At 42.9% G+C, this 26,139-nt stretch overlaps 4 protein-coding genes across 6 annotated transcripts; 3 read left to right on the top strand and 1 right to left on the bottom strand.

Annotated features, from left to right (window-relative positions):
* Positions 1–1,224: 1,224 nt before the first annotated feature.
* Positions 1,225–2,406, top strand: Osi15 (DUF1676 domain-containing protein Osi15). The gene is made up of 3 exons (XM_001358875.4): positions 1,225–1,714; positions 1,940–2,092; positions 2,156–2,406. The coding sequence occupies exons 1-3, from the start codon at positions 1,396–1,398 to the stop codon at positions 2,326–2,328; spliced, it is 645 nt and encodes a 214-aa protein (XP_001358912.1). The 5' UTR covers positions 1,225–1,395; the 3' UTR covers positions 2,329–2,406.
* Positions 2,407–4,684: 2,278 nt separating this feature from the next.
* Positions 4,685–5,669, top strand: Osi16 (DUF1676 domain-containing protein Osi16). Its single transcript, XM_001358874.4, has 2 exons — positions 4,685–5,087; positions 5,152–5,669. The coding sequence occupies exons 1-2, from the start codon at positions 4,772–4,774 to the stop codon at positions 5,667–5,669; spliced, it is 834 nt and encodes a 277-aa protein (XP_001358911.3). The 5' UTR covers positions 4,685–4,771.
* Positions 5,670–8,276: 2,607 nt separating this feature from the next.
* On the bottom strand, positions 8,277–9,112 carry LOC4801888 (uncharacterized). Its single transcript, XM_033376628.1, has one exon. It carries the CDS (start codon positions 9,090–9,092, stop codon positions 8,403–8,405), a length of 690 nt encoding a protein of 229 aa, XP_033232519.1. The 5' UTR covers positions 9,093–9,112; the 3' UTR covers positions 8,277–8,402.
* Positions 9,113–9,542: 430 nt separating this feature from the next.
* On the top strand, positions 9,543–22,956 carry Osi17 (DUF1676 domain-containing protein Osi17). Of its 3 annotated transcripts, XM_033376420.1 has the most exons (12): positions 9,543–9,942; positions 12,459–12,517; positions 12,584–13,603; positions 13,661–14,491; positions 15,132–15,368; positions 15,593–15,849; positions 17,450–17,628; positions 17,787–18,128; positions 18,974–19,178; positions 20,416–20,526; positions 20,590–20,768; positions 22,707–22,956. In XM_033376420.1, exons 4-12 carry the CDS (start codon positions 13,750–13,752, stop codon positions 22,846–22,848), a joined length of 2,394 nt encoding a protein of 797 aa, XP_033232311.1. In that variant the 5' UTR covers positions 9,543–9,942; positions 12,459–12,517; positions 12,584–13,603; positions 13,661–13,749; the 3' UTR covers positions 22,849–22,956. The 3 variants fall into 3 exon arrangements, with proteins under 3 accessions (XP_033232311.1, XP_002137528.4, XP_033232312.1); XM_002137492.4 differs by having other exon boundaries at positions 12,584–14,491; XM_033376421.1 differs by lacking the exon at positions 17,787–18,128 and having other exon boundaries at positions 12,584–14,491.
* The last annotated feature ends 3,183 nt before the right edge of the window (positions 22,957–26,139 follow it).

Raw genomic sequence — 26,139 nt, 5'->3', positions numbered from 1 at the left:
GGGGAGGGCGTGGTTGGACAAAATGTTTACCTGTTGGTAAAAGACTTTCCCATGGGGCCGCTAAATTCAAATGCTGACAGAGTCAAGCAAGACTGGTTGGGCGACAAATATTTGGAACTTTGAGCGAACGGGCTTGACCTAAGAGTGCGGCAAGGCAACAAGTTTCTTGTGGCAATTAAAACTTGTGGCAGGTTCTGCTGCTGCCTGTCCCTCAAACGAGTGGAAGTCAAGCAAAAGACTGTGCAAAAGGCTGTGCAAAATTATGTGTACAAGTCTGTGCAAAAAGAATTGATAATCTTTGGATAAAGTTTTGGCAAGCCAAGTGGTATGTGTGCCCTTCTCATAATTGGAGTTTCTAATACTGATGTGGCATGTTAATTGTCTGCCACACAAGTTGCAGCCAGAAGAAACTTTCTACTTATGCTCATAAAAGTGTCACTTTTGCGATTGAAAAGATATATGCGGGTATGCGCTACAATTCAGCTTTCTTTTGGAAATAGATTTAGAAGCAATTGAAATAGAAAACGAGCGCCAGCGAACCAGCAAGCCACCGAACGACACTTGACAAAAAGAGAATGAAATCGAAAGCGTTGAAAGCGTACGCTGGCCAGAGCAACTAACTGGGCCAAAGCGGGCATTAAGTCACCACGACTGAGGCATACCAAATAAGGGGCGGATCGGGGCAGGCCACTAATAATCGCTTTAATGGAATTCAATGGCACGCCTAATGAGCGATGGCGAGCGAGAAGGAGTCAGTGTGGGAAGAAGCCCAAGCAGAAGGCAGCGCCCAAGAATCTGGCACACAGTCAATCTCCTCCAAGCGCCGCATAAGTCACGTTCCCGTGTGCTGCAGTGCTGCATGCCAATTACAATCAGCTAACGGTGGAAGGCAGAAATTGGGCCATTTGCTTATATAAAATATATGTATGTACAAAAATCATATCCAGCCACGACAGTGGCAGACGCCCGGCCCAGCCCGGCAGGTCACTTCCCTTTCGTTGACGACGTGCGAGGTGGAAATATGGTCAAGAAATTGTTGGCAGGCAGCATACGCATACGCTTTGCATAAATTGTGCCGGGGATGGCATGGCTTTTTGGTATGGGGATTGTTATTGCAGTGCGGTGCGTTTTTATTTTGGACACTGCGCGATTTCTAGCCACACAAAATTGGTCAATCGACTCAGTTCGGAGCCGGCGGGCACGCATACGATTCGAAAAGGTATAAAACGCGGGGGCATTGCATACAATTAATCACAAAGCAATTTCCATTCGCAAAGCAAACAGCCCCAGCCCAGCCATCAGTGCGCCGACCAGTGTGGAATCCAATCGAAGGATTATCAATATAAATATCAATATCGACTTTTGTCCAAAACCAAAACCAAAGTGCTAAGCAATATGTGCGCGAAATTCGTTTGTGTTGTGCTGGTGGCAAGCTTTGTGTGCGGCGCTTTGGCACTGCCATCGCAGGACGGCAGTGAAAAGGATTTAGTGAACATGCTCAATCGATTGGATAACGAGGAGTCGGTGTCACTGTTCGGTGGCCTGCGCATCGATCGGTCTGAGACGGGACGCAGCTTTGGTGCCAACAAGGGCGTCGAGTCGTTCGAGGACCGCGCCGAACGCTATCTAGAAACCCATGAGCTCAATCTGTCCTTCTCCGGTGATGAGCAGGAGGAGAATACCGAGAACGAGTACGCCGGACGTGCCATGGATGGTGAGTGATCAAAAACCAAAGTGCCTTCACTCTACCAAATATTGCGCATACAACATGTTGCACTGTCGGAACATAAATATAGCCAAAAGCAGAAGAAAAGCGTTGCATACTTTTCTGTCTAAGCATAAGTGGCAGTGAAAGCTTTCTCCGAACTGCCACGGACGGCATACTTTTAGGTGGCCTTCACTGAATGTCTCCGCTTTCTCTCTGCTTTCTCCGCAATAGAATCCCGCAGCAAGCGCATGAAGAAGATGCTGCTGCCTCTGCTGTTGGCTTTGAAACTGAAGAAGGCTGTGGTCGTCAAGGTCATGTTCACGATCATTAAGTTCATCTCGCTGAAAGCCCTGGCCATCTCCTTCCTGGCCCTCATTCTGGCTGGTAAGTGTCGCTAGCTGAAAGCAAACAAAAAGAGGCCCAGCTGACGATTTCCTTGATTTGCAGGTGCCACCTTCTTCAAGGATCTGCTGGCCAAGAAGAAGGAACATATCACCACTGCCTACATCACTGGCAGCCCCCTGAACGCCGATATTGTGCACTCCGACTGGAGCCGCAATGGACAAGCCGCCGGCGCCGATTTGGCCTACAACCACTACGGCTTGGCCCAGCCCTTCTAAGCTCTGCCATACCGCCACAAATCCATCCAATCCATCCCCCTCTATACTAGTCTATATCCCTACCCTCATCAATGCATCCTACCCTCGCTGTTTGCTTTCCTTCGCCTTTTCCTTTCCACCCCTTCAATCCCCTTCCTACATGAGACTTTACCCCTGAAGAATGGCTTAATTCGTTGTAGTCAATAATTATGTATTTACGAGTAGTTACATTTAGTTAGTTAGCTGCGACATACCAAAAAACCAACAAGAAAAATCACAAAAAAAAGAGAAACTTAGAAAGGATCCAATCGGATGCCCACGACATGGCTAGCTCAGGACAATGCTTAAGGATATATGTAATCAAACAGTCGATCATATTTGCGCCATATTTATTGCACATTTCCTTCCACAACCCAGAACCCATAACTCTTGGCGGATGTAAATGTCACTCAGGTCCAATCGAACAAAACGAAGATTATGCCTGCTAAAGAGCTTACTTACTTACTAAGTATTTATTTCGATAACTTAAAGCAAAAGCAATTGAATAAAAATGATTCATCAAATTCAAAAATCACAAATATTTCCAAACCTTTTTGCGTAAAGAACTTTTTCTACAGCCCAAATACATACATCAGAGAAAACCTACGCCCATAAATAACTTCAAAGCGATGTAACCCAGATTTGAAGGCATCCTGCCGTGATATATTGCAAAAATATTTTCCGACCTTTTGTTGGACACAACAAAAATCGAGCAAACAACAGACATGGTCCACAGTATTCATCATAGGTGAAGATTAATGGCTGAATGTTGGATTGGTTTGTTTTCTGGTTCACCCGCAGTTTTGACAGAAGCCGTTCATTTCTATCCCTGGATATACATAGCTTGGCGAAGCAATCAAAGAAATATATTCGTAATCATCCACATACATATGTATGTGTGTTTAAGGAATTGAAAGAGTATGCAATGCATATGCTTTTTCACTCTTAAAGCCAATCTATTGATGTATGTTAAATATCTAAATATAAGTGTGAATGTATGTATGGGCTCATATGGGATATTCCCCACTGGCCAATGCTTTCTTTGTCGTGCAAAAATAGTGCCGGCATTTGTGTTTCATTAATTTATTAGCAAATTTAATTAACATGGTCTCTAGGCCCACTCCACTGGCTTTCTTTGCGTATTCTTCCTAATTGATTACGGGCAAATGTCCCAGTTACTGTTCCTCTATAAAACTGAAACAAATCGACTATTGTTTATCAGTTCAATTTGATCAGCATTGAGATGAACGGTATAAGCAAGAATTTAGCAGGCGGGTGCCTGATTAAAACTGCCCTCATCGTCGGCTTGCTGGTGTCTCTTGCCTCGACACTGCCTGTCACCGAGGAACAGTCCTCGACTGCTGCCACTAACGTGGCTGCCCCATCGATTCAAACGACCGAGAAGCTGGCTGAGGGTGCAGAACTTGTGGATGGCCCCTTGGATGCTGCTGGGCAACTGCGCTTTCCTCCAGATGGAAACGGTGGATTTTTCCAGAAATTCGGCCAAAGACTAAAGAACAAGAAGACCACAACGACCACTACTACCACTACTACCACGACGACGACCGCACGACCAGCAGCGGGTTGAATATTCTGTGGCTGCGACAATTATTTAATATTTATTTAATTTAAATTTACTATGCATAAAATATAATTTGTTTTATGAAAAACGCATTAAATGTTTAGCAATTGAGAATCAAACTATAGAAAGGGCCAAATCCAAAATAAACTCCAGAAAATAAATCATTAGCAAAGTATAATATGAATACAAAGAGTCAAGAGGCAGCAATGAAGAAAGATATATTACCTCATGGGCGAAGAAAGCGGCAAAACGAGGGTAGGGTAGGGCCAGAAGAGAAATGAAATGAAAATGTAATAATAATTAACAATGAATTGTTAGTTAGTCCCAGTTAGGCATGGCAAAATGCTGTGACTTAATTTATGGAAGTCCGAGGCACGCGACCTTTATCTGGTAATTATGCGAATGTCCACGAGTTTTCTTCTTGGCTCCCAGGGCTCTCCGGGAATTCATTAGTTGGAACTTTTTTGGCGACAGAATTAGCCGCATGGTTCGTCTCGCAAGACTGGGCGCTGTGCGCAGAGGAAAGCGAAAGTCCCACCCATTCGCCGCTGATGCCCCCCCAGTTGCTTGGTTGTCGGTTGCCCGGTTGCCCGGTTGGACGCAGCTGACTGACGCTGGGAAGAATTTCGACCACAAATCGTTTGGGTAATTAGAAAAGGCAAGGGGCCACAGAGAGTACACAGAGCACAGCATTGGTGAAAGGGAAATGGGAAATGGGTATAGAAATGGAAGTGGAAGTTTGGTATAAAAGGCGAACCCATAAAAATTAGATGTTGCAGTCTCTCTAAAGCAATCCCCAAGCATAAGTCCCCGTACAGCAACAATACGTTTGTCACACCAAATATGTTGCTAATCAAAACCCTGGAGTATCTATTCTACCTGGCCCTGTTCGCCTTCATGTGCAAATATGCCCAGGCGGCCAGCGTCCAAGCCACAGAAGCATCGACTATTGCCACAGAACCTCTAAGGAAGCCGCAAAAAAGTGAGACGCCTCTCAATGAGTGCGAGGCTTCGTCATTCAGCTGGATGTGCCTCAAGATAGAGCTGGTCAAGATCATGGAGAGGCTGGCCGAGCAGCAGGAGCTCAGTGTATTGCCCGGCGTTAGTGTGGTTAAGGATGAGAGTGCCACCGAAATGAAGACCTCCGAGCTAATGGCGGGTAAGCTCTCTCTCCTTCGCATCGTTATGGAGAAAGGAATGCTAACTACTGTCTAATCTTGCAGAGGTGGCACGCAGCTATCCAAGTGATCCCAATACCCGTCTGAATGGATACATAGTGGCCAAAATGGAGAATCTCCTGAAGACGCGCTTCCTTCGCTTCCGCTTGCTGGACGATAAGGCCCTGGTGGAGGGACGCAAGCACAAGTTTGGCAAGAAGGGCGGTCTGGAAGCTCTAGTGGCAGCCGGTGTCATGATGAAGGGCATGCTGATGGCCATGGGCTTGGGCGCGATAGCTCTTATGGCGGGCAAGGCCCTGATGGCAGCTCTCATGGCTCTGACGCTGTCCGGCGTCCTGGGTCTTAAAAGCTTGGCCGGCGGTGGCAAGTCAACCACCTACGAGATAGTGGCCAAACCCATTTACACCTCAAGCCACTCCCACTCTGTTACCCACGAGGATGGCCATGGACACACGCCACACTTTGCAGCTGGAGGTGGCGGAGGTGGTGGTACTGCCAGCGGTTTCGGTTACGGTGGATATGCCAGATCTATGAAGCCAGACAGTCAGATGCAAAAGCAGTAGACGAATTTCGAAGCATTTACGTGTATAACTACTCTTAGGTTATTTATTTATTTATTGTAATTTAAGCATGACAGGAAATACAGGCAAATCTATCATTGAAAAATAAGCGATGTAAATCAATGGGTTACACTTGTTACGACGTTTGCTGTACCTAATTCTTTTACCTGGATACTACTTTACGTTCTTTAAATGCCTCAAAATGTTCATGACGACCCACTTGTGGAGCTGTTTTGTTCTTCTGATGGCCATCACTATTACTGCTGGACGCAAAAATCGTACAAGTAATTTACAACTCAAGCCCTAAAAATGTATCTAAATATATTTCACGTATATTTCTCCACAGTATGCGATGATTTGGGTGTATGTATGAAAAGCTGTTTTGTGATAATTGTCCAGACGAAAGCCCAGTGTCCTGAGGGTAAGCGGTGTTGCCTACATGGAAACGTCCCGGATACTTACCCTGCAGTGCAAGTCCTCGATGACTCATCTGATGACGAGTCGATGTCAGCATCACTACCACCGATGACATAGGCGATGAACCGCCTACAAAGTGTTGAAATTTACATGGTAAGACCTCTCCATAGGGCATATCAGATCATTGTCTTCCAGGAAGAATCATGCATATTATAAGAGGTGATTTCAGAGAGGAAGTAATAGATTTATATTTGTCGTATATATGTGATGAGTTTCCAAAATATTAATACATATAAAAGTAATTGGTTTCGGTAGTATGTAGATTATTTAACAGTGTTCCCTGAGCCCTGTACTTTTTAGCTCTTGAGCTTTTTTAAATGTGCTATGCTTAACGTTGTGGTTAGCCTTACCTTATATAGTTCCTTCAGCGGGCTCTTTCGGATCTTCTGAAAGATCGATTGAAAGTGGTTAGACCCAAATTTTAACATTATTTGTTTAAATCAATGTGAATTCTGGTAGAAAATATTTTAAATTTGTATTTAAATATTTATAAATATTGTGCTTGTGGCACGAGAAATACATGCCAAGATCAAAATGATGTTCAACACTCAGCTGTATGATGGTATTAAAAGCTTTCTGAGGGAGAGGACCTTCCGTGTAGTCCAGGATGGTGCAGATTCTTTGGGCCGCAGGCAGCGTGCTTGGGCCGACACTGCACTAATCTTCACCTACGACATGCCAAATCCCTTTACGTTACCACAGTTAAAATACAGCAATACATCAATATTTTGATTTTTTTTCCATTTAAAATTTGTTGGTCACATATGTATGTACTTTGTATTATTATTTTTAAAATTTATAACAATATTATTTTTTCTGTGTTCTTCTTGAGTTTATCAATCGCCTTCAATAGTCCAACTGCTCCCAGTGACGTAAAGTTATGTAAATAAATATTTGTATAAAAAAAATCAACGTCAATTAGCAAGTCCAAAGTGAATCAACTACCAAACTGTATATAAAAACTTTCTTATACTCTCACTTAAGCTCTCTTTTCAGAACAAAGTTATTTGGTAAAAGTTTGCTTCCAACAAAACTTTGAAAAAGTATTTAAACTTCAGTGCAAAAAAATCCAGCTGAGTCTTATGCGAGCATTAATTAGCAAAATCATTAAACATTGATTTTTGCCACTAGCCTACTTTTCAATTTGACCCAATTTCCTTAAATAATAAAACCGAAATTCGTTGAATATACTTTAGTCCATTTCATGTCACCATAAAGTCACTCTGTGGTGGTAAGTAGCTCGAATACTTTCCTCGAAAATTTCATACTTATTTACTCTTTCTACAGCTGAATCTGTTGGCCACCTGATATGGATTTCATTGATACGAAATGGTCTCCAAGCGGGTACTCCTTGTCAGTACTGACAGCTAAAGGTGATTATCCGAAAAACCCCAATCGTGCTTACCAGCCCCATAGCACAGCCAGTGACATCGGGGGGCAGTAGACTACGAAACAACGGAGGCAGACTCAACTGTCAACGCTGAAACGGAAGTTACAGTTGTTACGCATTCAACATGAACGCTTTAGAAGAAGAAGCCTGGACTCAACGTCTGGATGGAACCTCTCGGGTATCTGCAGGCCCAACTCTAGTTAATGCCTGACATGTGGAACAGCTCGCCTCAATTTGCACATGGCTCAAACACGGCTGCAACAGACCACTGTGGGGTATATGGTATGGGTATATCCCATATCCATAAACTATTGGCTAAAAAATGGCGAGTTAAACTCCGCCACCGACTACAACTACAACTATGACACTACAACCACTACAGCGGCACCTCCGGACACAGTGCCCCCGAAGAAACAAGATTTTTAAGGTAGTTACAGCGACCAAAAGCAATATTTACTCCGAATAAGTAACAACAATTAAACACAACCATGCATAAATCTGGGCTAGATTGAGGTCCCAAACTAAAAAGTGATGTCCAGTTGATATTTGCAAATCCATATACCAGGCAATCAAATAAAAGTATAACTTTATAGCTAGAAAATAAATCACAAAGACTGATTTGCTATATGAAGTGGTCATACCTTGCAACAAATATTGGGTATTATATGGTAATGTAATTGGAATCATACATCATCCTCGAATCATCCCCACGACACATTACAAACTGCTGTTTCATATTTTGTTACAAACATAAGTCTATTTGAATAGGAACAATTTGTTTAAACTTCTTTGTGGTTGAATTGAAACTTTTTATTTCTTTGTTCAAAACTAGATTTATAGTAGTTATTCTGCGTGCACTCTTATATCGCTCAAATTGTTAATTTAGTGGGCTCTGTGGAAATTATTGGTGGGACCGTTTCTGTAGTAGTAGTTGTTGTGGTTTTTCTCCACTTGCCTCGCCATTTGTTTGTTCCAGGACGGTTCTTATTCTGATTTTGGTCCTTCCAGATGTTTCTCAGATTCAATCCTGAATCCTTAAGCAAATTCTCAGCCAATAGTTTATTCAATTTTGATGCGAATTGGTCTTCAGAGTTGCCTTTGTACAAACTTTGGGCGTCGTTCATCATAAATGGAATTGCATATGGGATATATATCGGCATTGGATAGTACCACGGTTGCAAAGTGGGTGGCATTGGCGGCTTAGTTGCAGCCGCGTTTGAGCCAAGTGCTAATTGAGGAGAGCTGTTCCACATTTCGGGCATTGACAAAAGTTGAGCCTGCAGATATCCTTGAGGTCCTTCCCAAACGTTGAGCCCAGGCTTCTTCTTCTGTGGCGCTCGTGTTGGCTGCGTAGATTTCTCTGGAACAACTGTAACTTCCCCATCAGCGTCGATAGTTATGTCTGTCTCGGTTGTTTCGTATTTAACTTCATCCGATATCTCTGGCTTTGTTATGGGACTCGAAAGCACGATCAGTGGATTTTTCGGATCATCATTTCTAGCTGTCAGAACTGAGAGGGGAGGCTCTTGTTCCGCGTGGCCATTTCTTATCAATGACATCCATAGCAGTAGGGCAACAGTTTTAGCTATAGAGGGTGTAAATAAGTATACAAATTTCACAGAAAAGTGTTCGAGCTACATACCACTGCAGAGTAGCTTCATGGTGTCAAGAAATGGACTAAAGTTCTTTTGAGGAAAGTTCGGTTTTTATGCGAATTTTCGATTAAATAAGAAAGTGGGTCAGTGCAAAAATGAAGACTTGAATGAATTTGCTAATTAACAGTTTTATTGTTTTATAAAATATAATAATTTTTAATTAGAGGTTTTTTAGAAGCAAACATTTCTCCAGTTCTTTTACTAAAACGAGTTACACGCAGACGTGGCATACTTTTAGGCATCCGGAAAAATCGTTCACTCTCTCGCGCTGTCGCTCGATGCATGTGTGTGTGTGAGTACCGATGCGGTATACTTATGCTCACCCAACATCACCCAAAGTTGGCCGCATCTTGTCTGCACATTCGGTCTGGCACCTCGAATCAGTTGGTCTTAAACGTTTGCCGGTCTTCCACGTTCAACGCGTCGCAACGTTTCGGCCAGAGCCCACAACAGCCATAAAAAAAGTGAAAGACCCGATGGGACAAGATGAATTCTGGGTATCAAATGTCCGAAATTTGGGTGTTGTGAAAACTTGAGAGAGCGAAAGTAACTAGTACCCGACAAAAAACAACAAATTGTCTTGCTAATTAGCCGCCGACACGCAACAGCAACGACAAGAATTATGAGTCGATGAGGAAGGAGTGAGTGTGAACGTGATATCTTAGAGTGTTTCTGTGAGTGTTATTGTGATTGAGAGTGAGTGCGTGCGAGAGGCTGCTAATTGGTCGTGGAACATCCTTCCCCTAAAGAAACAGTAAGTAAAAACCCGAGAGCCAAGCATTCCCATTTAAATCGAACTTGATTGCCCGTGAAATGCAAATATTTGACCCAGTTTCGAGTGCGCCCCACAGCCAACTGCCTGCACAAAAGCCAGCAACAGCTGGTAAGCCGGTTATAGCCAGTCACTGCAAGGCTGCACTGTGCTGCACTGCCGGGATGGCTTATCAACCGAAAAGTGGAAACAAAACCCGTTTCTTACCTTCCTGCATGCGAGTGAAAGAGTGGAAATGGATGTAAAAGTGAAATTTCCTGGTGTCTGGGGCCGGCTTAATAAAGTTCTTAAAGACCCACCGCTTACCGGCCCCCCCACCCCGACTCACTTGAGTTATTAGCGCATGCCAGATGAGAATCTCAACGCGCTCTAATACCCAACAAGCAGCAGCAGGTACTCGTATATTAGAATGCCAATTAGGGTTTGAATGGCGTGCCAAGTGGTTGTAGATTCTTAAAAACAAAATATTTATAATGTTAAACAAATTGGGAGTAGAGACCAGAAGCGGGTAGCGAAGAGTGTAAGTAAATGGCTGAAATACGCTGTACTTTATTCGTACCTTAAAGCCCAGCAAATTGCTGAATAATCGCAGTACAGTGACAGGAAAGGGAAAGCATTTTGGCATAGATTTTGAAGCGATAAAACCGCATACATACATATACGACATAAATGTCGATGCGGTGACAGTAATGTTTAATGCAAAGCCTGTTATATTTATTTGCTATTTTATTGCCGCTCTGTGGCATATCAAATATGCGCAATAATTACCACTTAATTCATTGCACTCTACCTTGCCCATGGATAAACATTAAAAAATCATGGTAAATCCGATCTATTTGGACTTAATAAGCCATTAGTAAGTCAGGTTGGTTAACCGCAACGAAAGTGAATTTGCTGCCTATAGATTTCTCTTACCGCAAATAAAACGCAACAGAAGAAATGTGAGACTAGCAGACAGACCTAGAGCAAAAGTTAAACAACTTTTAAAAATATTTGCACGCTATTCCCGAACAGAGTCTGAGCTAGAGATACAGGCACGCATGAAGTGAAATTAGTAATCTATTAGATACATTCACCGGGCGGGCGTTCGACTGAAACTGAAACCGAAACCGAAAGCTGCCGCTGAATGGCTCTCAGATTGATACGATTCCATCGTAAGGGCATGCATACGAGTATTTTTAAACTTTACATAACTTCTGGTTAAACATTGCTCTTAAATGCCTTCCACTTGATGGCAGGGCAGCTCTGTGATGTTTTTTGTCTGGGATGCGTGTGTCTGCTCGAGAAATTGTCACATAAAAATGCAATAAAATCTCACAGAAATGCTGTCACTGACAGCCACAGCAGCAGCAACAGCAATGGCAGCAGAAATGACAGCGTACAGGGAAAGCTTGTTACCTTCCCGAACGTAATCTGGCTGGCAACGGATGGCGGAAGGTTGGCCATTTTCAAGTGTCATTAAGATGAATGTAACTGAATCATTATTCAAAGAGCAGAAAGCATTCGAGTGAAAGGGTCGGGCCCGTTGTCAACTGGTATGGCAGAACGAGCGGCGAATTAAACGAATTAACCAAATCCCACATCTTACATAAGGTCCACACAAATCTTCAAGACCAAAAGTTCTATGGTTTCTATGCCACTAACCCTTCAAGTCAGTCGCCTAACGGTCAGTCAGGCCTGGGCCGGGTCTTCGACTCGGCTTGAACTCACATAGAGCGCTTACTTCATTGTAAAGGTTGGGCGTCGTTGGGTGAGTTCTTCTGCTGGTGAGGGTTCCTCCCCAAAACTTGATTTAGCAGCCCATTATTTTTATAGCAATTGTGTACGAGTACTCAGTCTTTTATGGGTATTTTTGTGGCATGACATAAGTCGACATGGCACTTTAATAGAATGGAGAGCCTTTAATATGAAAAGCCATAACACGACGCGTTACATGAAACATATTGTGGTGCCGTTTGTGTATATTACGCATACGTCCTGTGCTACGGAGAGCCGCTAAGTCGAAGCTCGTTAAAAATAATAATCATAAGTCATGTAGCTGCAGCTGTGCGCGTTATTTAGTATAATTGATTGCATTATACACATGATTAACAACGGCCATACACACATCAGGTAGTCTGGAGAGGCACTTACATTGCATGTCTAGGATTCCCAGCTAATTAGAAATCCACAAAATGCCACCAGGCCAATGGAGGTCAGAGGTTCCCTGGCAGATGCTGTTGGAACACTCCGAAAAACCTGGCCTAATAACCCAAATTGGTCAGCTCTTTAGATTGATATCTCGGTTATTGATGTGGCAAACAAAACCTCCATGTCTTTTGTTGCGAATATACATTGAAACGGGGCTCTGTGCGGAAGGTAATGGAATTTTTATTTGACAGCTTGATTGCTTTTTATTGTCACCAATGCCGTTCTCAATTTGAGTTCTCCAAGACACTTAATATCCCATTTGAATACAAAGCTTAAGACCTCTTCCTCTCTCTGACAAATATTCACAGACCACAGTGGGGCTATCGGACCATTGCTGACCCAATTTTGAGTCCCAAAAAGAGTTTCGGTGAATATACATACTTGCCCAATAAATACATAATAGAATTCACTTTATCTTTATTATTCTTTATAGCAAAAACTCGTTTGTGTTGGATCCTAAATGGCCGTGAAAAGCGCAGCCAGCCGCTGTGCAGAATTACCGTCCAACGAGCAGACAAAGTGCACTTGAAACAATCCAAGTTAACTGGAAAACTCAGCCACAACGCAGCCAAACAACTTTCAGCGGTGGTCAATGCAAAAGCAGAAACATCAGCAACAAACTACAGTTAAGGTTTTGAGCCGCGGAAGAATCTTGAAGCAATTTTTGCAACGGCAACGTGTGAATACACAGGAAGATCCAGACTGCGGATGGCGACTGCAATGCGAAAAGTTAACGACGACTGAACGAAACCAGAGAGCGATAGAGAGAAAAAGAGAGAGAGAGAGAGAGCGGAGTCAAAAGAGCGACCGGTCTGCCTGGGGCTGGCCATGATCTTGGCTTACAGCGCGTAAGCTTCCCTCCACAGTTGTCCGCCAGACGCGCACGCATGCGCACGCGAAAACTTGCTAGCCGGGATCTACATAACGTATCTGCCAGATACCAGATACAACGAAACGATACGCGTTCACCGTTAGTCCGTAGGTGTGTCGTAGGCCTTGATGAAGTAATTGCAGGTGGTATCTAACCGCACAGCCACTCTTTTTCTGGCCAACAGTTGGCTAAAGCAAATAGAAAACGAGGCGCTAAATGCGGCAGGGAAACTCCAAATAAACAAACGAATCCAAAGTGAAATACGTGAAGAAAGTACAATCAACGCACAGTCTAAAAGAATTTACCAGAGAGGGGAGGAGCAGGAAATCAATGAAATTGTGTTTGCGGGCTAATCTGGTTTTACTTGGAACACTTTGCTGCCTCACAAATTGATTTGTCAAGTGGCTAACGATTTCGCCAATAAAGCCTTGGCCCCAGCCATTGTGTCCGGCCCAGACGGTAGGGCGTTCCTAAGCAGCTCAAAGTTCCTAAGCACGTAGACGGCAGATTCAGAGTCAGTCAGCCGGATCCAAATAAATAAACAGCTTGGAACAGACAAATTGCAGAGAAGACTGGCTACGGGTACGGCTACCCATTGCGGCCCATTGATTGCCTTGCCATTTCTTTGTGCAATTGCAGGTTAAAGGTGTAAACAGCCATCAACATCACTGTCTCGGTGTCAGTTGTTTAAGGGAAGTGCTAATCGGAGAGTGAAACTGAAATTGAAAATGCATAGCCCGCCGGCGACACACATACTCGTACAGAGCGTACAGATGCTCCATAATTGGACGTCAAGTGAGAGTCAATGCACATCCTCAAAGCGGGCCAAAAGAAATCGCACCTGCAATCGTAGTTGCAATCGGAATCGAAATCACAGTTGGAGCCACCCAGGTAGCAGCATGGTCAAATCAAATACTTGGCTTCTGCTCTTGGCCATGCTCTGTCTAATCAACTTTGTCGCCAAAGCGGATGAGACGGCACAGAATGGACGTGGACGTGGACGCGTTGGCCGCCATCTCTCCACAACACCTTTGAGTCACACAGCGACTGAGTCCCCGGACACAGCGACGGAGTCAGCGACAGTCACAGAGTTAGCGCCAACAGAATCCGCCACGGAACTGGCACAGGAAGAGTGGCAGCCTGTGGTGAATGCCACACGGATGCCGATGCCGACGCCGCTCAGGAAGCAGATGGATGAAAGAGCCGGCAGCGATTCGGTGCTGCTGCGTTTGGCCCGTCGCTTCACCAGCGGCAACGAGCTGTGGAATGGCATCATTCGCGATTGCTATCTCCGGCCAGACATCTCGTGTTTTCAAAAGAACGTTTTCAGCTATCTAAATGACGCCCTCGATGTGCAGGATGTGAATGTGACACAGCGCCTCAAGTTCTTTAAGAATCAAGTGCAGTACGAGGCGGATAAGGAGCAGGAGCAGCACAATGCAAACGAGATTCCCAATAGGGCGCGTGCCGGTAAGTGGTTTTGCTCCAACCCGTCTCCATTTACTCCATTTATCAAGAGACAAAAAATCTTATGTAAGAGGCGCTCTAGCCCTTCGACTTGCCCTGCCTCACATACCAGTCGCTCGTTCGATCAGTTTTCACATTTGATTCTTTTCTTCTTCGTTTCGTTGTTTACCTCTACTCAACCTGGGCACGTTCACCGCCGACTGAAAGAAAACTTTCACTTGTTGGGTTTTGATTTGATTTTTTATGTATCTTTGCTCCGACACAGCACAGCAACAGCTAAGCCGCCAAGAGAGTAGTAAAATATCTTCGGCGGCGAGTCGATCTCTCATTCATGTGAGTCACGGCGTTTTGACTCCGCACTCAATTACTCGCCTTTTGGGTAACCATCAATGGTTTCTTTGGCCAATGCCACGGCAAGTATTGGAGTAACAACTGTAACAATTGCCCATTAACATTAATTAAACCGGTCGTCGAGAGTTGTGCAACCGCTGAACATCGTTTAGAATTAGCAAAGAAATTGAGATAATTGAGAAGCTATGTTTATGCAATCTTCAGGTTTCGTTTCGTTCTCAGCACTTTCCATAACCCAAATATGCCAGGCAGTCAATTCACATTTCACCCCATGAATCTCTCTATTTTATAGCCCCGCCGGCGGAAACCCCCATCGAGGAAGTGACAACGGCGCTGTATGGCAAGAGTATTAAATTTGCGATGACCCACGATCTGGAAGTGGATTTACCAGAAGTAATGTTCAATGGCGCCACATTTCGCATCTCGCCGCGTTCCATCGAAGGAAATGGAATCATTGCCAAGCTGGAGCTAATACCCAAACAGGTGGTCAAGGCCCGGCTGGCTGGCATGATAATCCAGAAGAAAATACGTAAGTAATATTCACATTCGCTTGTCTTTTGGCTCGGCTTGTGGCTGCTGCAGTCACGCACCGCACCCCACAAGCAGATGCAGACGCAGACACAGATGCAGATGAGAAGCGCTTTCACTCTCTGAAAAAGAGCGAGCGAGAAACTGCAGCCAATGCAGCCGACACACGAAAAAATGCTCAAAAATCTCTGATTTCATTTTAACTTTCGTTTCATTTTCTGGTAGAAAAATTTCTACGCAGTAAAATTGTGCTGTCATTCCTGGCATTGCTGCTAATCATCAAAATCATCAAGATCAAGTTATTCTGGTTGCTTCCGATCGTGATTGGCGTTGGTGCTGCCAAGAAGTTGCTCCTGAAATTCCTGCTGTTCCTGTTCCCGGCATTGTCGCATCTCTTTAAGTTGTGCTCGCACTACCAGCAATCGTATCATGCACCCCTTAAGTACCACCACCACCATCACCTAATTGATCATCATCACACGGCAAGTACAAAATATAATTCTTTCATCATTTATCACTCGTTCGGGGTCAGATACCTCAAAAATAGGCACGTCTGATGTGTAGTCTTAATCTTTTTTGGAGAAATTTCATTAGCCAGCTTGAGCTTCTAAGCATATTTTGTCTATCCGCCTGCCGGTCGGAAGTCTCTGTTGTTGCTCCACGGAAATTCAATTAGAAAAGTACAAGTACTTTGGCCTCTCAGTAGAAAAGTATTTTCATTGAAAGCAGGCGTTAACACATGCTCAGACGCTGACACAGACAGCTCCTCAGCTTGACGTATCGTCAAATGAAATCCCTACCGTCTTTGGTAAATGTCCTCGTTGGCGAGGATTATAGCTGCCTCCCACCTGAATTTCCCATTCTATGCTCACTTGTTAGCAGAAAGGAGTGCACACGCGTAGATACTCGTATTTATGAGATATTTATATTCGCATTTGAAAATTCTTCTGGATGCAAAACCAGGGCCTGAGGCTTAAGCTCGTCGGGATAATCCGGGTTTCTGTGTTTGCTTATAAAATTCTATCTGGCTTGAAACGGCTTGCGACTGACTAAGGTTTTTTTTTAAATCAGGATTCAATAAAATCAGGAATTTTCCATTTAAAATCCTTAACGGCTGTCACGTAGTCAGGTTCAATTGGGATTAGGCCGACTATTAATCGATTTTACAGTAGTTAATGGAGAAAACTTGTAACCAAGTAACCAAGGAAGACATGAACGCTCAACATGTTGCTCCATGGAATAAATACATTTTTCAAGCGTTGATTGTGGAAAGTTAAGCGAGAAGAATGACCCATACAAATAGAGAGCTGGAACACGCGAAAGCTGGTAGCTAAACTTGTTCATGGCATTCTCGATTTGCATACTCTGGATACCGCAGATAATGTATCTGTCCTTTTATCCAGCCCTGGCCAAATTCTGCGTAAATTAAATTACTTTGAGTTTGTCATTGCCCAAAAGGAAGTCTTTTGACACACAAGGACTCATCATAGCCCGACAACCACTTGACAACCACACGTGCAATCTGGGCGCAGCATTTCATCTGTTTGTGATGTGGCAAATGTTCGTTTGTCACCTCTTTACCAGGAAAACTCAGTTGTCTCTGAAGACAGTGATAGAACGACGAAATATGAGCCGAGCCATGAGTTTGGCCAACAATAAAAACCACAAGTAATAAGCAGAATGTGAATCCAAAGCTATAACTACGACTGTCGGTATATCAGCATTTCATTCATTATTTACGGCTATTTGGCAGTCATTGAACTGGGACTAAGGGAGAGATCCCACAGGGAAATATAATGCGTATTATTCGGGTACCAGTAGCCTGTACCTACCAGTATTGGCTATAAATAGCCAAAAAATGTCGTGATGAGAGCACTCCACACGAATAAGAAGAAGCCCTCCAACTCACACACACAACAAAAAAGAGATGAAAAAAAATGAAAAAAGTTCTGGTGCCACGAGTTTATTAAATGTCACGCAGAAGCCTTGCAGCATCGACTGCTCCATTACATTTTTCAATTTAAGCTTATCATTGGTTTTTTTTTGTCTACTTCCCCCTTCCCGTCTTCGTCTCATCTTTAGGTGGTTCCACCATGGCACAGTGGAGAACACCAGTCGGTGCCTGACATTATCTACACGCACCCACCCAAGGGTCATCCATCTGCGTATCTCCATGGTGCGCCCGTGCACGAGAGCCATGGACCAGGATTCGAGCACTTTGAGGGCGCATGGGAGAACAGCGGCCCGGGACTGGGGTCTGAGTAAGTTTTTTGCATGGCTTTGGCAGCACTCTATATATCTGTCTTTATCTTTATGTTCATCTGTATCTATGACTGTATCTGTCTTGTCTCTAAACACACATTTCTCACTCTCACAACAACAAACCAAAAAAACAACAAAAAATCCTTCATCACAATAGATACATAGGCGATATAAATCGCGCTGCACAAATAGAGGATAATCCGCATTTATTTAAGCCGAATACGGCGAATGATGCTGGGGTACTGCATGCTTGGGGCCTGGGCACCACACAGACGTATCCTAAACAGCCGCAGAACCATCCACAGCAGCACCCACAGCAGCAGCAGCAGCGTTGGCCTGCCACACAACAGTCCAGGCCACCGACAGCCCAACAGCACAAGCCGCAATTACAACACCAGCAGCAGCAACAGCAGCAGAAATTTCAACAACAATTAAACGCCCAGAAAGTACATGCCTCTAGTCACAGTTTAAATCCATTTCAAAGTCAGGATAAACAAAGGTATATACATCCTCAGCACTCGCTCAGAACACACAAATCTGTACACACATACGCACACCCATTAATAAGGTCGTAATATACTCGAACTCTACTAACATCTAACACACCAGGGACCTCTTAAAGTATCCGCAATCCTGAGAAACGCACATAAAATACTAAAAAGAAGCACACACATATTTAAATTACATATTCGGGGCTGAAGTGCAAACATGGTGAAATTATAAATACTTTAAAATAAATATATGAAATTTGTTGGAAATATATTTAATTTAAATTTTATATGTATTTATTTTAAATATGGAAATATTTAATTTATGTATGAAAACATTTAACAATTCCCACTCTCGTTGAAAATCTTTTGGCATAGATTTTTTAAATCTAAGTGTAAATATTCAAATATCAGGGTTTTTGTTCTCTCTGTACAAAAAAAAAGTTTATATTTTATGTCGCACAACTGTTGTGTAGGTCTTTAAATCATTGAAAAAACCATTACAATCAAAATTGAATGCCACATTGTATTGCTTATCCATGCCACACAATCCCACTCCCATATCAATATGTGACTCCTCAATCTGTTTTCCCAGTCACCTTGTGTCCTCGTGGTCCCGGCAGGAGGCACACACACATGAAAATGTAATTAAAATTTTTTTAATGAAAGCCAAACAACAAACAAGGGTCGAGAGCAATCATCGTACGAGTAGTTGTAATTTTTGCCAATTACAAAGTCAGCTGACAGACAAAAAACAAAACGAATAAAGGAAATTGGAGTCACTCTCTAATGAAACTATTGTGCAGAGACCCTGCTCACATTCCAATTTGTAATACTCCCACTTTGCATGTTACAGCTCAAGGCCAGCTTACACCCAGCCTCATCCGGTATACGTTCCAGGACACCAGCAGCCACAGCTAGGACCAGGATCAGGACCCGGAGCAGGACTGACGGCTGCCGCACAGATTGCCGCACAATACGAGCCAGCACGCAACAATCAGCAGCAGCAGCAGCAGCCCCAGCAACAGCACCACCAAAATTTGCAGGAGCCACAACTTTCGGTGCGTATCACATTACAATACCCATTATGTACAACGTTCAGATGTACAAACGGAATCTACGAATGTACTGCATTTGTAATTGGAATTCAACATACCCAAAAAAAACAAAAAGGAACCTGTGAAATCAGATAACCCACACATAAAACAAAGCCTTGGGTTAGACGGGGTTTTGTGTGGCTTCATTTTAAAAGGAAATGGAGAATTTAGGGCAGCATCCAGCATCCAAAATCCAGCAGATTTTAAAATTATAATTTAATTTGAAGCGAGCAGACTAATTTAAGCTCAAAGACAACTCAATTAGAAGGAAATTGAATTTGTATTCTAGTCCGACATTGAATCGATTGCAAAGCAAATGTTTGTCATAATATTTTTCTCATCAGAAACAAGCAAGAAAAACAATTTATTTTCCATGCTTTCTCTGTCCCTGGGGAACTTTCCATTCCATCCCAGATCATTTGGCCAATTTGCTGTGTAGGTCACTGGACTGGGACTCCACTCCACCCACCAGGCATCATTAGTGGCATAGTGCCAACTCCTATTTGCACAGCTTGACGGGCATGCAGCAGCAGCAACAGCAGCACATTCAATCAAGCGCTGCTGCAGTTTCACTTGTTGTCAGTGTCAGTTCAAACAAATGTCTAGACTCCTCTCGTATCTTCATTTATTGACACTTTCCTCAGCTCACAGTGCAAATAGTTTTTCTTGTGTCTGCAAAAGACCCTTACGCAGATGCAATTTGTGCCCGCTCGGAAGTTGCTTTTTTTTTAGTTAACGACACCATGCAAATTGCAGGGCTGTGCAACGTTTTGCCGCCCAACTGCCGACTGACGGTTTTCACTTTCGAGTGTCCAGGCCAGGCCGGAGCGTCATGTGGGCTGTGTCTTCAGACATGTGGCTTGTCAACTAAACCCATAATTAAATTGCACTTTGCCATTGCAAAGCCAGGCGGGGCGGCAGCTGTGGCAGGGAAATCCGCCAAGCAAAGCTTGCGAAATGCCCCGCTGTTCACCTTAATTAAATGAGCACAGCACACATTGGCCAAGCATGAAATATGATGGGAACTTGTCGGGAAAGTGTGCCTGTAAGCCGTAAACCATAAGCCACCTAAGAGACCTGTCCGCAGCAGACCTGATGTCCGTTTAAACGCTAGCCTGGCCGCATGCATGGAAACCCTTTATGACCGACTACAGCCTCAACTCAACATTCTCCTCTCTTACTCCTCCCATCCGAAACATAGCCCGAACTGGCCGCCCAGCTGAAAGAGGCCATACGCATTCAGGCCGAGCAGCGTCTGATCCAGCAGCAACAGAAGATACTCGAGCACCAGCCGTTTGTGCAGGACGGACAGGTTTGGCCACTCGCCTCACTAATCTGCTTTCATTGTTAATAATTTTCGCTTTTTTTCTCCTAGCCGCTGTATCCGCTCAACTATGATCCGTTCTATAGTCCCATACTGCTGAAAATCGATAAAATCGTGGAACAACTGGGCGTGAAAAACGACCTGTGCAAGGAGCGCATTGTGTGCAGCATGTACAAGGATCCAGCCACCTATAGTCCGCACAGCAATTTCGTTTCCGCTGAGCTCAGTCGGTAAGTCTTACGATGGCCAAATGTGGGACAATGTAATGCGTTTTATTGCCATTTTATTGCCGTTTTAGTTCTGCGTAAAGTTTTTTGTCCCATTTTTTGCTCTAATTGTTACCTGAACATTTAGGCAGGCATCGCAAATTGTAATGTCAGGCAGTCAAAAGGCGCCACCCCATGCCCCATTCATGTTTGAGATCGTTTAGTTCAATGCGTTTGCACTCTGCAGTGAAAACTCTAAGAAATATTCCCTCTTCCAAGGTCCCCCTTCATCACTTTTCAATTAATAGCCAAGAGCGTGAAAAGAAAGCGTGGCTCTGAGCTCTGAGCTCCGGACTCCGAGCGCTCCAAACTCTCTTTCTGAGTGCAGTTTGTCACATAGCAAGTTCGTTGCTGTCTTTTCTCGTCTTCTAATTGAACTGCACATTGCACATGGCCAGCCAAGCGGAACTGCCTGCCACATGCCTCAAGCGGCAACAAAGCGGCGTGGCGTGGCGTGCCATCAGGGCGTTCCGCCCACATGCGACTAGCCCAGTCAACGACTGACACACGGCAATGGGTCATTCCCGAGTCGCTCGAGCATGCCACGGGCCAGATAAATTCGTACTGTTTTGCCGGTTTTCCTTATCGCGCACAACAATGAATACCAAAATTGTCATCATTTTGCATGGCTCCCCTAGATAAGTATTTTGACGAAATTGTGACTGACAGCGACGCCAGGAGATGTGATCTAGGGCCCGGGTCCTGGCATTGGATGATTTATGAGTCTGTGTGTCCATGACAAGTCATTAATTGAGTGCCCCAAGTGTGCTTAATTGCCTTATCAGGGCTCGACAACAGACAATGGCAACGGGCACAGCCTTGGGCTCAGGTTTTTAGCCATTCTAGTTGAAAATTAATTAAAATAAATTGACTTCATGTTAGGCCACGCAACTCTAGTTTAAAGTGTCCTAACAGTCCGGCTGATTGGGCCTTTGGCGTTGTCAGGTCTCCGGTCTTATCATAATAAAGCAATCATAATTAATTGAAAATGTCCACTGATATTCGATTCGATTCGAATGGAAGTTTGATTGAACTTTTAGAGCGGATAGCCCAGAACCGCCCGAAGGCAAGTGCTGTAAAATTTAATTGACTGTATTTCTTTCTCATTTTATTGAAATTTATGCTTCTAACAAGCAAAACTACTGAAAAACTAATTAAAATTTTCTACTTTTAACGAGGGAGACGGGTAAAAAGGTCTGGAAAAAGTTTCTTCCAAATAGTAAAATGCTTGCAAAAAATCCTTCATATGAATATGAAATGTAATTTTAATGAACACTTGGGGCAGGGAGGCGACAAAAAATAGTTACATTAAAAGTCTGTCAGCATATGCGTCCCGCATCAGGTCACGTCGTCCGCGTTCCCTTTCAACTCCGGAGCAGTCCCTGAATGGGATATCAGTCTGGCCTTGACTTAGGTACTCCAAAACCCACTCTGCACGACCCACTAGTCACATGAAATCCATTAGCAGAACCGAGGCCAGAGAATCCTACTGAATTAAGTACTGACAGCGCGCCTACAACTCAGGTCTGAATAGTTGAGTGGGGGGCGTTGATGTAGGAGCAATAGAAGTGGGAGTAGCTACGCCGGTGCTGTCTGGCACACAAAAGACCCAGAGGAACGAGACGAGTGAGCCGAAGAAGCAATTAAAGCTGCTTTCGCTGAACCGATGTGTGCCGAAAACTTTAGGGCGATGTTCACAAGTGCCAAAGTTAATTAGCTAACTTCCTGGCAGCTAACACAAAAAACGTTCGTTCGTAGATCTTGGCCTGCAGCTAGGACTGTAGGACTGTAAAAGCATCCGGCTTGGGAGCATCTGCTCAAAGCACAACAAAAAAGCGAAAAATTAATTAAACAGGCGAAAAGTTTTTTGGCAAAGAAGTTTATCATTTGTGTCTGTTGCAGCGATACCAGCGAGCTGGAGCCCGTAACGCATGCGAATGAGGCCGTACGTCGCTTCTATCGGCTCATCCAGGCGGCGCGAGATGGCCAGGATCAAAAGGATTGCCAGAGCCTCTATCCACAGTGCACAATGCCGGCAAAGTGAGGCCAAGACGTGAGGCGGAACGAGTACCAGTACGAGCAACTTTGAAGTCAAATTTTCCTTGTTAAAATGAACTGTAAATAGGATAATAATGATAGCACCTAAGCATAATTTATTGTAATTTGTTAAACTATTATTTATTTATTTATTTATTGTAGAGTAAGCGTAAGGGGTTGACCCGTGCTTCATTAATATTCATTCTGATTTTGTTGCAGTTTTTCAACCAATAATATATTGAAACTTACTGCGGCTTTTGCGGTTCGTACACTATTTAAATTCCTCACACACGAGTTGTCACGTACATATGTAAAATTCACTAAAAAAAACAATTCACTAAAATACGAAATAATGAAATCAGAATATTTATTAATTGCCGGCCAGACAGACCCGGCTGCAAATTCAATTAGTCAATATGAAAAATTGTTATTAGAGAAACCCAAAATGAAAAAATAAATTGAAATTGTGTTAAATGTCATGTAAAGTAAAATTCATTTTTGGATCACAGCACAGGGTGATGCCAATCCAATCGTAATGTTGGCAATTCCAAAGAACTCTGACTCAATTTACAGGTTAATAAAATTCGCAGGAAGAGTGCACTTATCCACAGAGACGAAACCGACCAATGCCATGCCCTAAGAATCATCTTTAAAAATACATAATATTTTCAAGATAATTTATTCGTATAAAAGTCTATTATATAAGCAAATGATTTTGATACCATCATATGGTAAATTTCAAATAAATAAATATTTTACCACTCCTGGGCTTATCAATTTTGCTAAATCAATAATCCTAATCCAAGACAATCTTCAAGAAATTTGTTTATTACTAGTATGCCATTCCCATAAGAGCACTATGGGCAAAAATGGGATCATGTTAGCATTTATTATACATAAGTACATTATACATATGTATTACATATTTTGTATGTATTAATAAAAACAAAGTTAAATTTTTAAGTTTTACTTTCATAAAATTTTGAATTTATTCCTTTAATTTTAATTTTTAACTTTATTGAAGTTACGCATTGAATTTTTAAAAATGTTTAAAAATATCAATATATAATATCAATATCAAAACGTTTTGAGCTCTAATGTACTCAGAACATAGACCAGTTTATAAAATTCTGAACAACAACAAAATTATATTTATTCCAAAAAAACTTGATTTTTTGCCCATGGTACAGTGGCGCAATGAGCCGACACGCTGAGAAATCACTCACACAGACCAGCAGCTTCAATAATAATACATTTTCTTTGCATGAATCAAAGCGCCAGGGCACAGCAGGAATGACGTCCCAAAATATCTTCGCCTAATTGTCGGCTGGCAAACAGTCGAATCCACATGGTTCCCCACTCATTTCCATAAATATATTTATTAGGTAACATATTGCCATTCGAGGGGACGGGAAGGCTTTGATGTCCCTAGGGGAATGTCGAGCAAGCAGTGCGCGAACTCATCTGAAAGCTCATCTGAAATTAATATTTATGTAAATGCCAAGCGCAATTAACACGCAGATGGCAATGCTTTCACTTTTTTCCAACACACAAAAATTCCTTGTTGCCCAAAGAAAAGCAGATAAATAAAAAATCCAAATTACAACAAAGAGCGGAAGCATTAAGACTCGTGGGCCCTATGTCTCGGCCCAGCCAACTGCACTGACATCAAAACACCGATTGCCAAATTGGCAGCTCATTAAATACCAAAGCAGGCAAAGCACTTCAAGACATACTTCAGTTCCCTCTACGCTCAGCTCCGATATCACACAATTGGGCTCGGCTTCTGTCTTAGCTCACGAATATTTTTCCGCTATTTGAAACCAAGGAAATATATTTTCACGCCAACTGAAGTGACACCCACACACTCTGGATAATTAAGGTCTATACTAAATAGTATCGATTACTCACTGGCCAGTGTCAGGGCTCAAGGACAAGTGCTGCTTGAGACAGAACTTGAAAGAGATTCGATCCCCTTTCCGTAGACATCGTTTCTAGCTAATCGAATACTTACATTCCCAACCCAAGGCCAATCAGAGAATTCGGCAAAGAATAGTACCAATGTCCCGTTCATTTGAGACGTTTATTTTAAGAAATAATTATCGGTCTTTCTATTTATGTATTTGCTTAATTTATTCCATAAGAAATTTATTGCATGGGACTCAATCAATGGAAATTATGAGAAAGCATGAGTATACTGGGACAACTTTTTTCAAATCACGCGAATGATGCTGATTCCCAGTTAAAGATTGGCATAAAGGTACATAAAAATTCAAATTGGGTTTAAATTTCGCATGGGAAGTTATTAATATTAAAGGAAATACATAGGGTCAATCTAATACCATTATTGGAAGAAGCATTGAAGTATTGCTTGAAAACGGATGCCAGATAACCGGTAGACCGACCAGAGCAAAAAGAATAAATAACATAGCTATCAGAAACCACAAAAAAGGCGGAAAAAAGGTATTCAAATTAGTATCGGTCTGACTCTGCTAGCGACTATAAAAACTGTACAATATAAGCTATAAATATGTATACGCACATAAGGAGAAAGTTAATACAAGAGAAAGAAAGCCAGAACATTGTGGGGTCAATATCAAATTGTGAAAAGAACAATTTTAATAAAGAATATAATAATAGCAATATAATATTTCAAGTGCATACATATATGTATACTCCATGTCATCCTCCATACAATCGAAAAAGTACTTTAAGCTAGAATGTACTGCTTTTTTGAGGAACGAAACTTTTAATACCCTTGCAGCTATATTATAAATAGCCATTCCAAAGTAAAAAGAGTTTGATTGAAACACTGTACGTCTCGTTGCTATGCCCGATATTGGATTATTGCTGATGTGTGTCGAGACTTTAGTACAAAGAGCGTTAAAGCCATTATTGATTCTGAACTAGAACAATTTGTAATTTTTTCCCCTCGTAATATTAATTGATGCGAGAACTCTGGTAGACTATTGCTTTAGTAGACCTTACCGATAAAAGCTAGATCTTATTGACCCACCTTCTTGGGATGGCTGATGCCTAAACACTCCTGGGGCCAGATTTTCTTTCCTTTTTCGTACGAATATAGTGTAACGCCAAGATGAAATTCCCATATCTAATGGTATACAAAAATGATATGTTGCTGGGGACTGCAAGTCCGCTGTTCGGTACGACTACTCGTATCCCAGAAACTGCTTATTCGAGTTCCCTGCCAAAAAAATACCACAGCGTGTCTTCGTCTTCGTCTTGTATTTGAATTGAGTTGCGAGGCACGCACCGGACTGCTGGCCACTTGGTTTTA

Source organism: Drosophila pseudoobscura, chromosome 2 (assembly GCF_009870125.1).
Source record: "Drosophila pseudoobscura strain MV-25-SWS-2005 chromosome 2, UCI_Dpse_MV25, whole genome shotgun sequence".
NCBI lineage: Eukaryota > Metazoa > Arthropoda > Insecta > Diptera > Drosophilidae > Drosophila > Drosophila pseudoobscura.
Note: the sequence above shows the minus strand (reverse complement) of the source record. Positions and strands in the feature narration are given on the sequence as shown.

Bases quoted from the DNA above. Each gene is read 5' to 3' on its own strand.
- Osi16 (XM_001358874.4), top strand. From the start codon at position 4,772: ATGTTGCTAATCAAAACCCTGGAGTATCTATTCTACCTGGCCCTGTTC. The intron at 5,088-5,151 runs GTAAGCTCTCTC...CTAATCTTGCAG, and splicing joins GACCTCCGAGCTAATGGCGG to AGGTGGCACGCAGCTATCCA.
- LOC4801888 (XM_033376628.1), bottom strand. From the start codon at position 9,092: ATGTCATTGATAAGAAATGGCCACGCGGAACAAGAGCCTCCCCTCTCA.
- Osi17 (XM_033376420.1), top strand. From the start codon at position 13,750: ATGCATAGCCCGCCGGCGACACACATACTCGTACAGAGCGTACAGATG. The intron at 18,129-18,973 runs GTATATACATCC...TGCATGTTACAG, and splicing joins CAAAGTCAGGATAAACAAAG to CTCAAGGCCAGCTTACACCC. The intron at 19,179-20,415 runs GTGCGTATCACA...TCCGAAACATAG, and splicing joins TGCAGGAGCCACAACTTTCG to CCCGAACTGGCCGCCCAGCT.
- Osi15 (XM_001358875.4), top strand. From the start codon at position 1,396: ATGTGCGCGAAATTCGTTTGTGTTGTGCTGGTGGCAAGCTTTGTGTGC. The intron at 1,715-1,939 runs GTGAGTGATCAA...TCTCCGCAATAG, and splicing joins CGCCGGACGTGCCATGGATG to AATCCCGCAGCAAGCGCATG. The intron at 2,093-2,155 runs GTAAGTGTCGCT...CTTGATTTGCAG, and splicing joins CCTGGCCCTCATTCTGGCTG to GTGCCACCTTCTTCAAGGAT.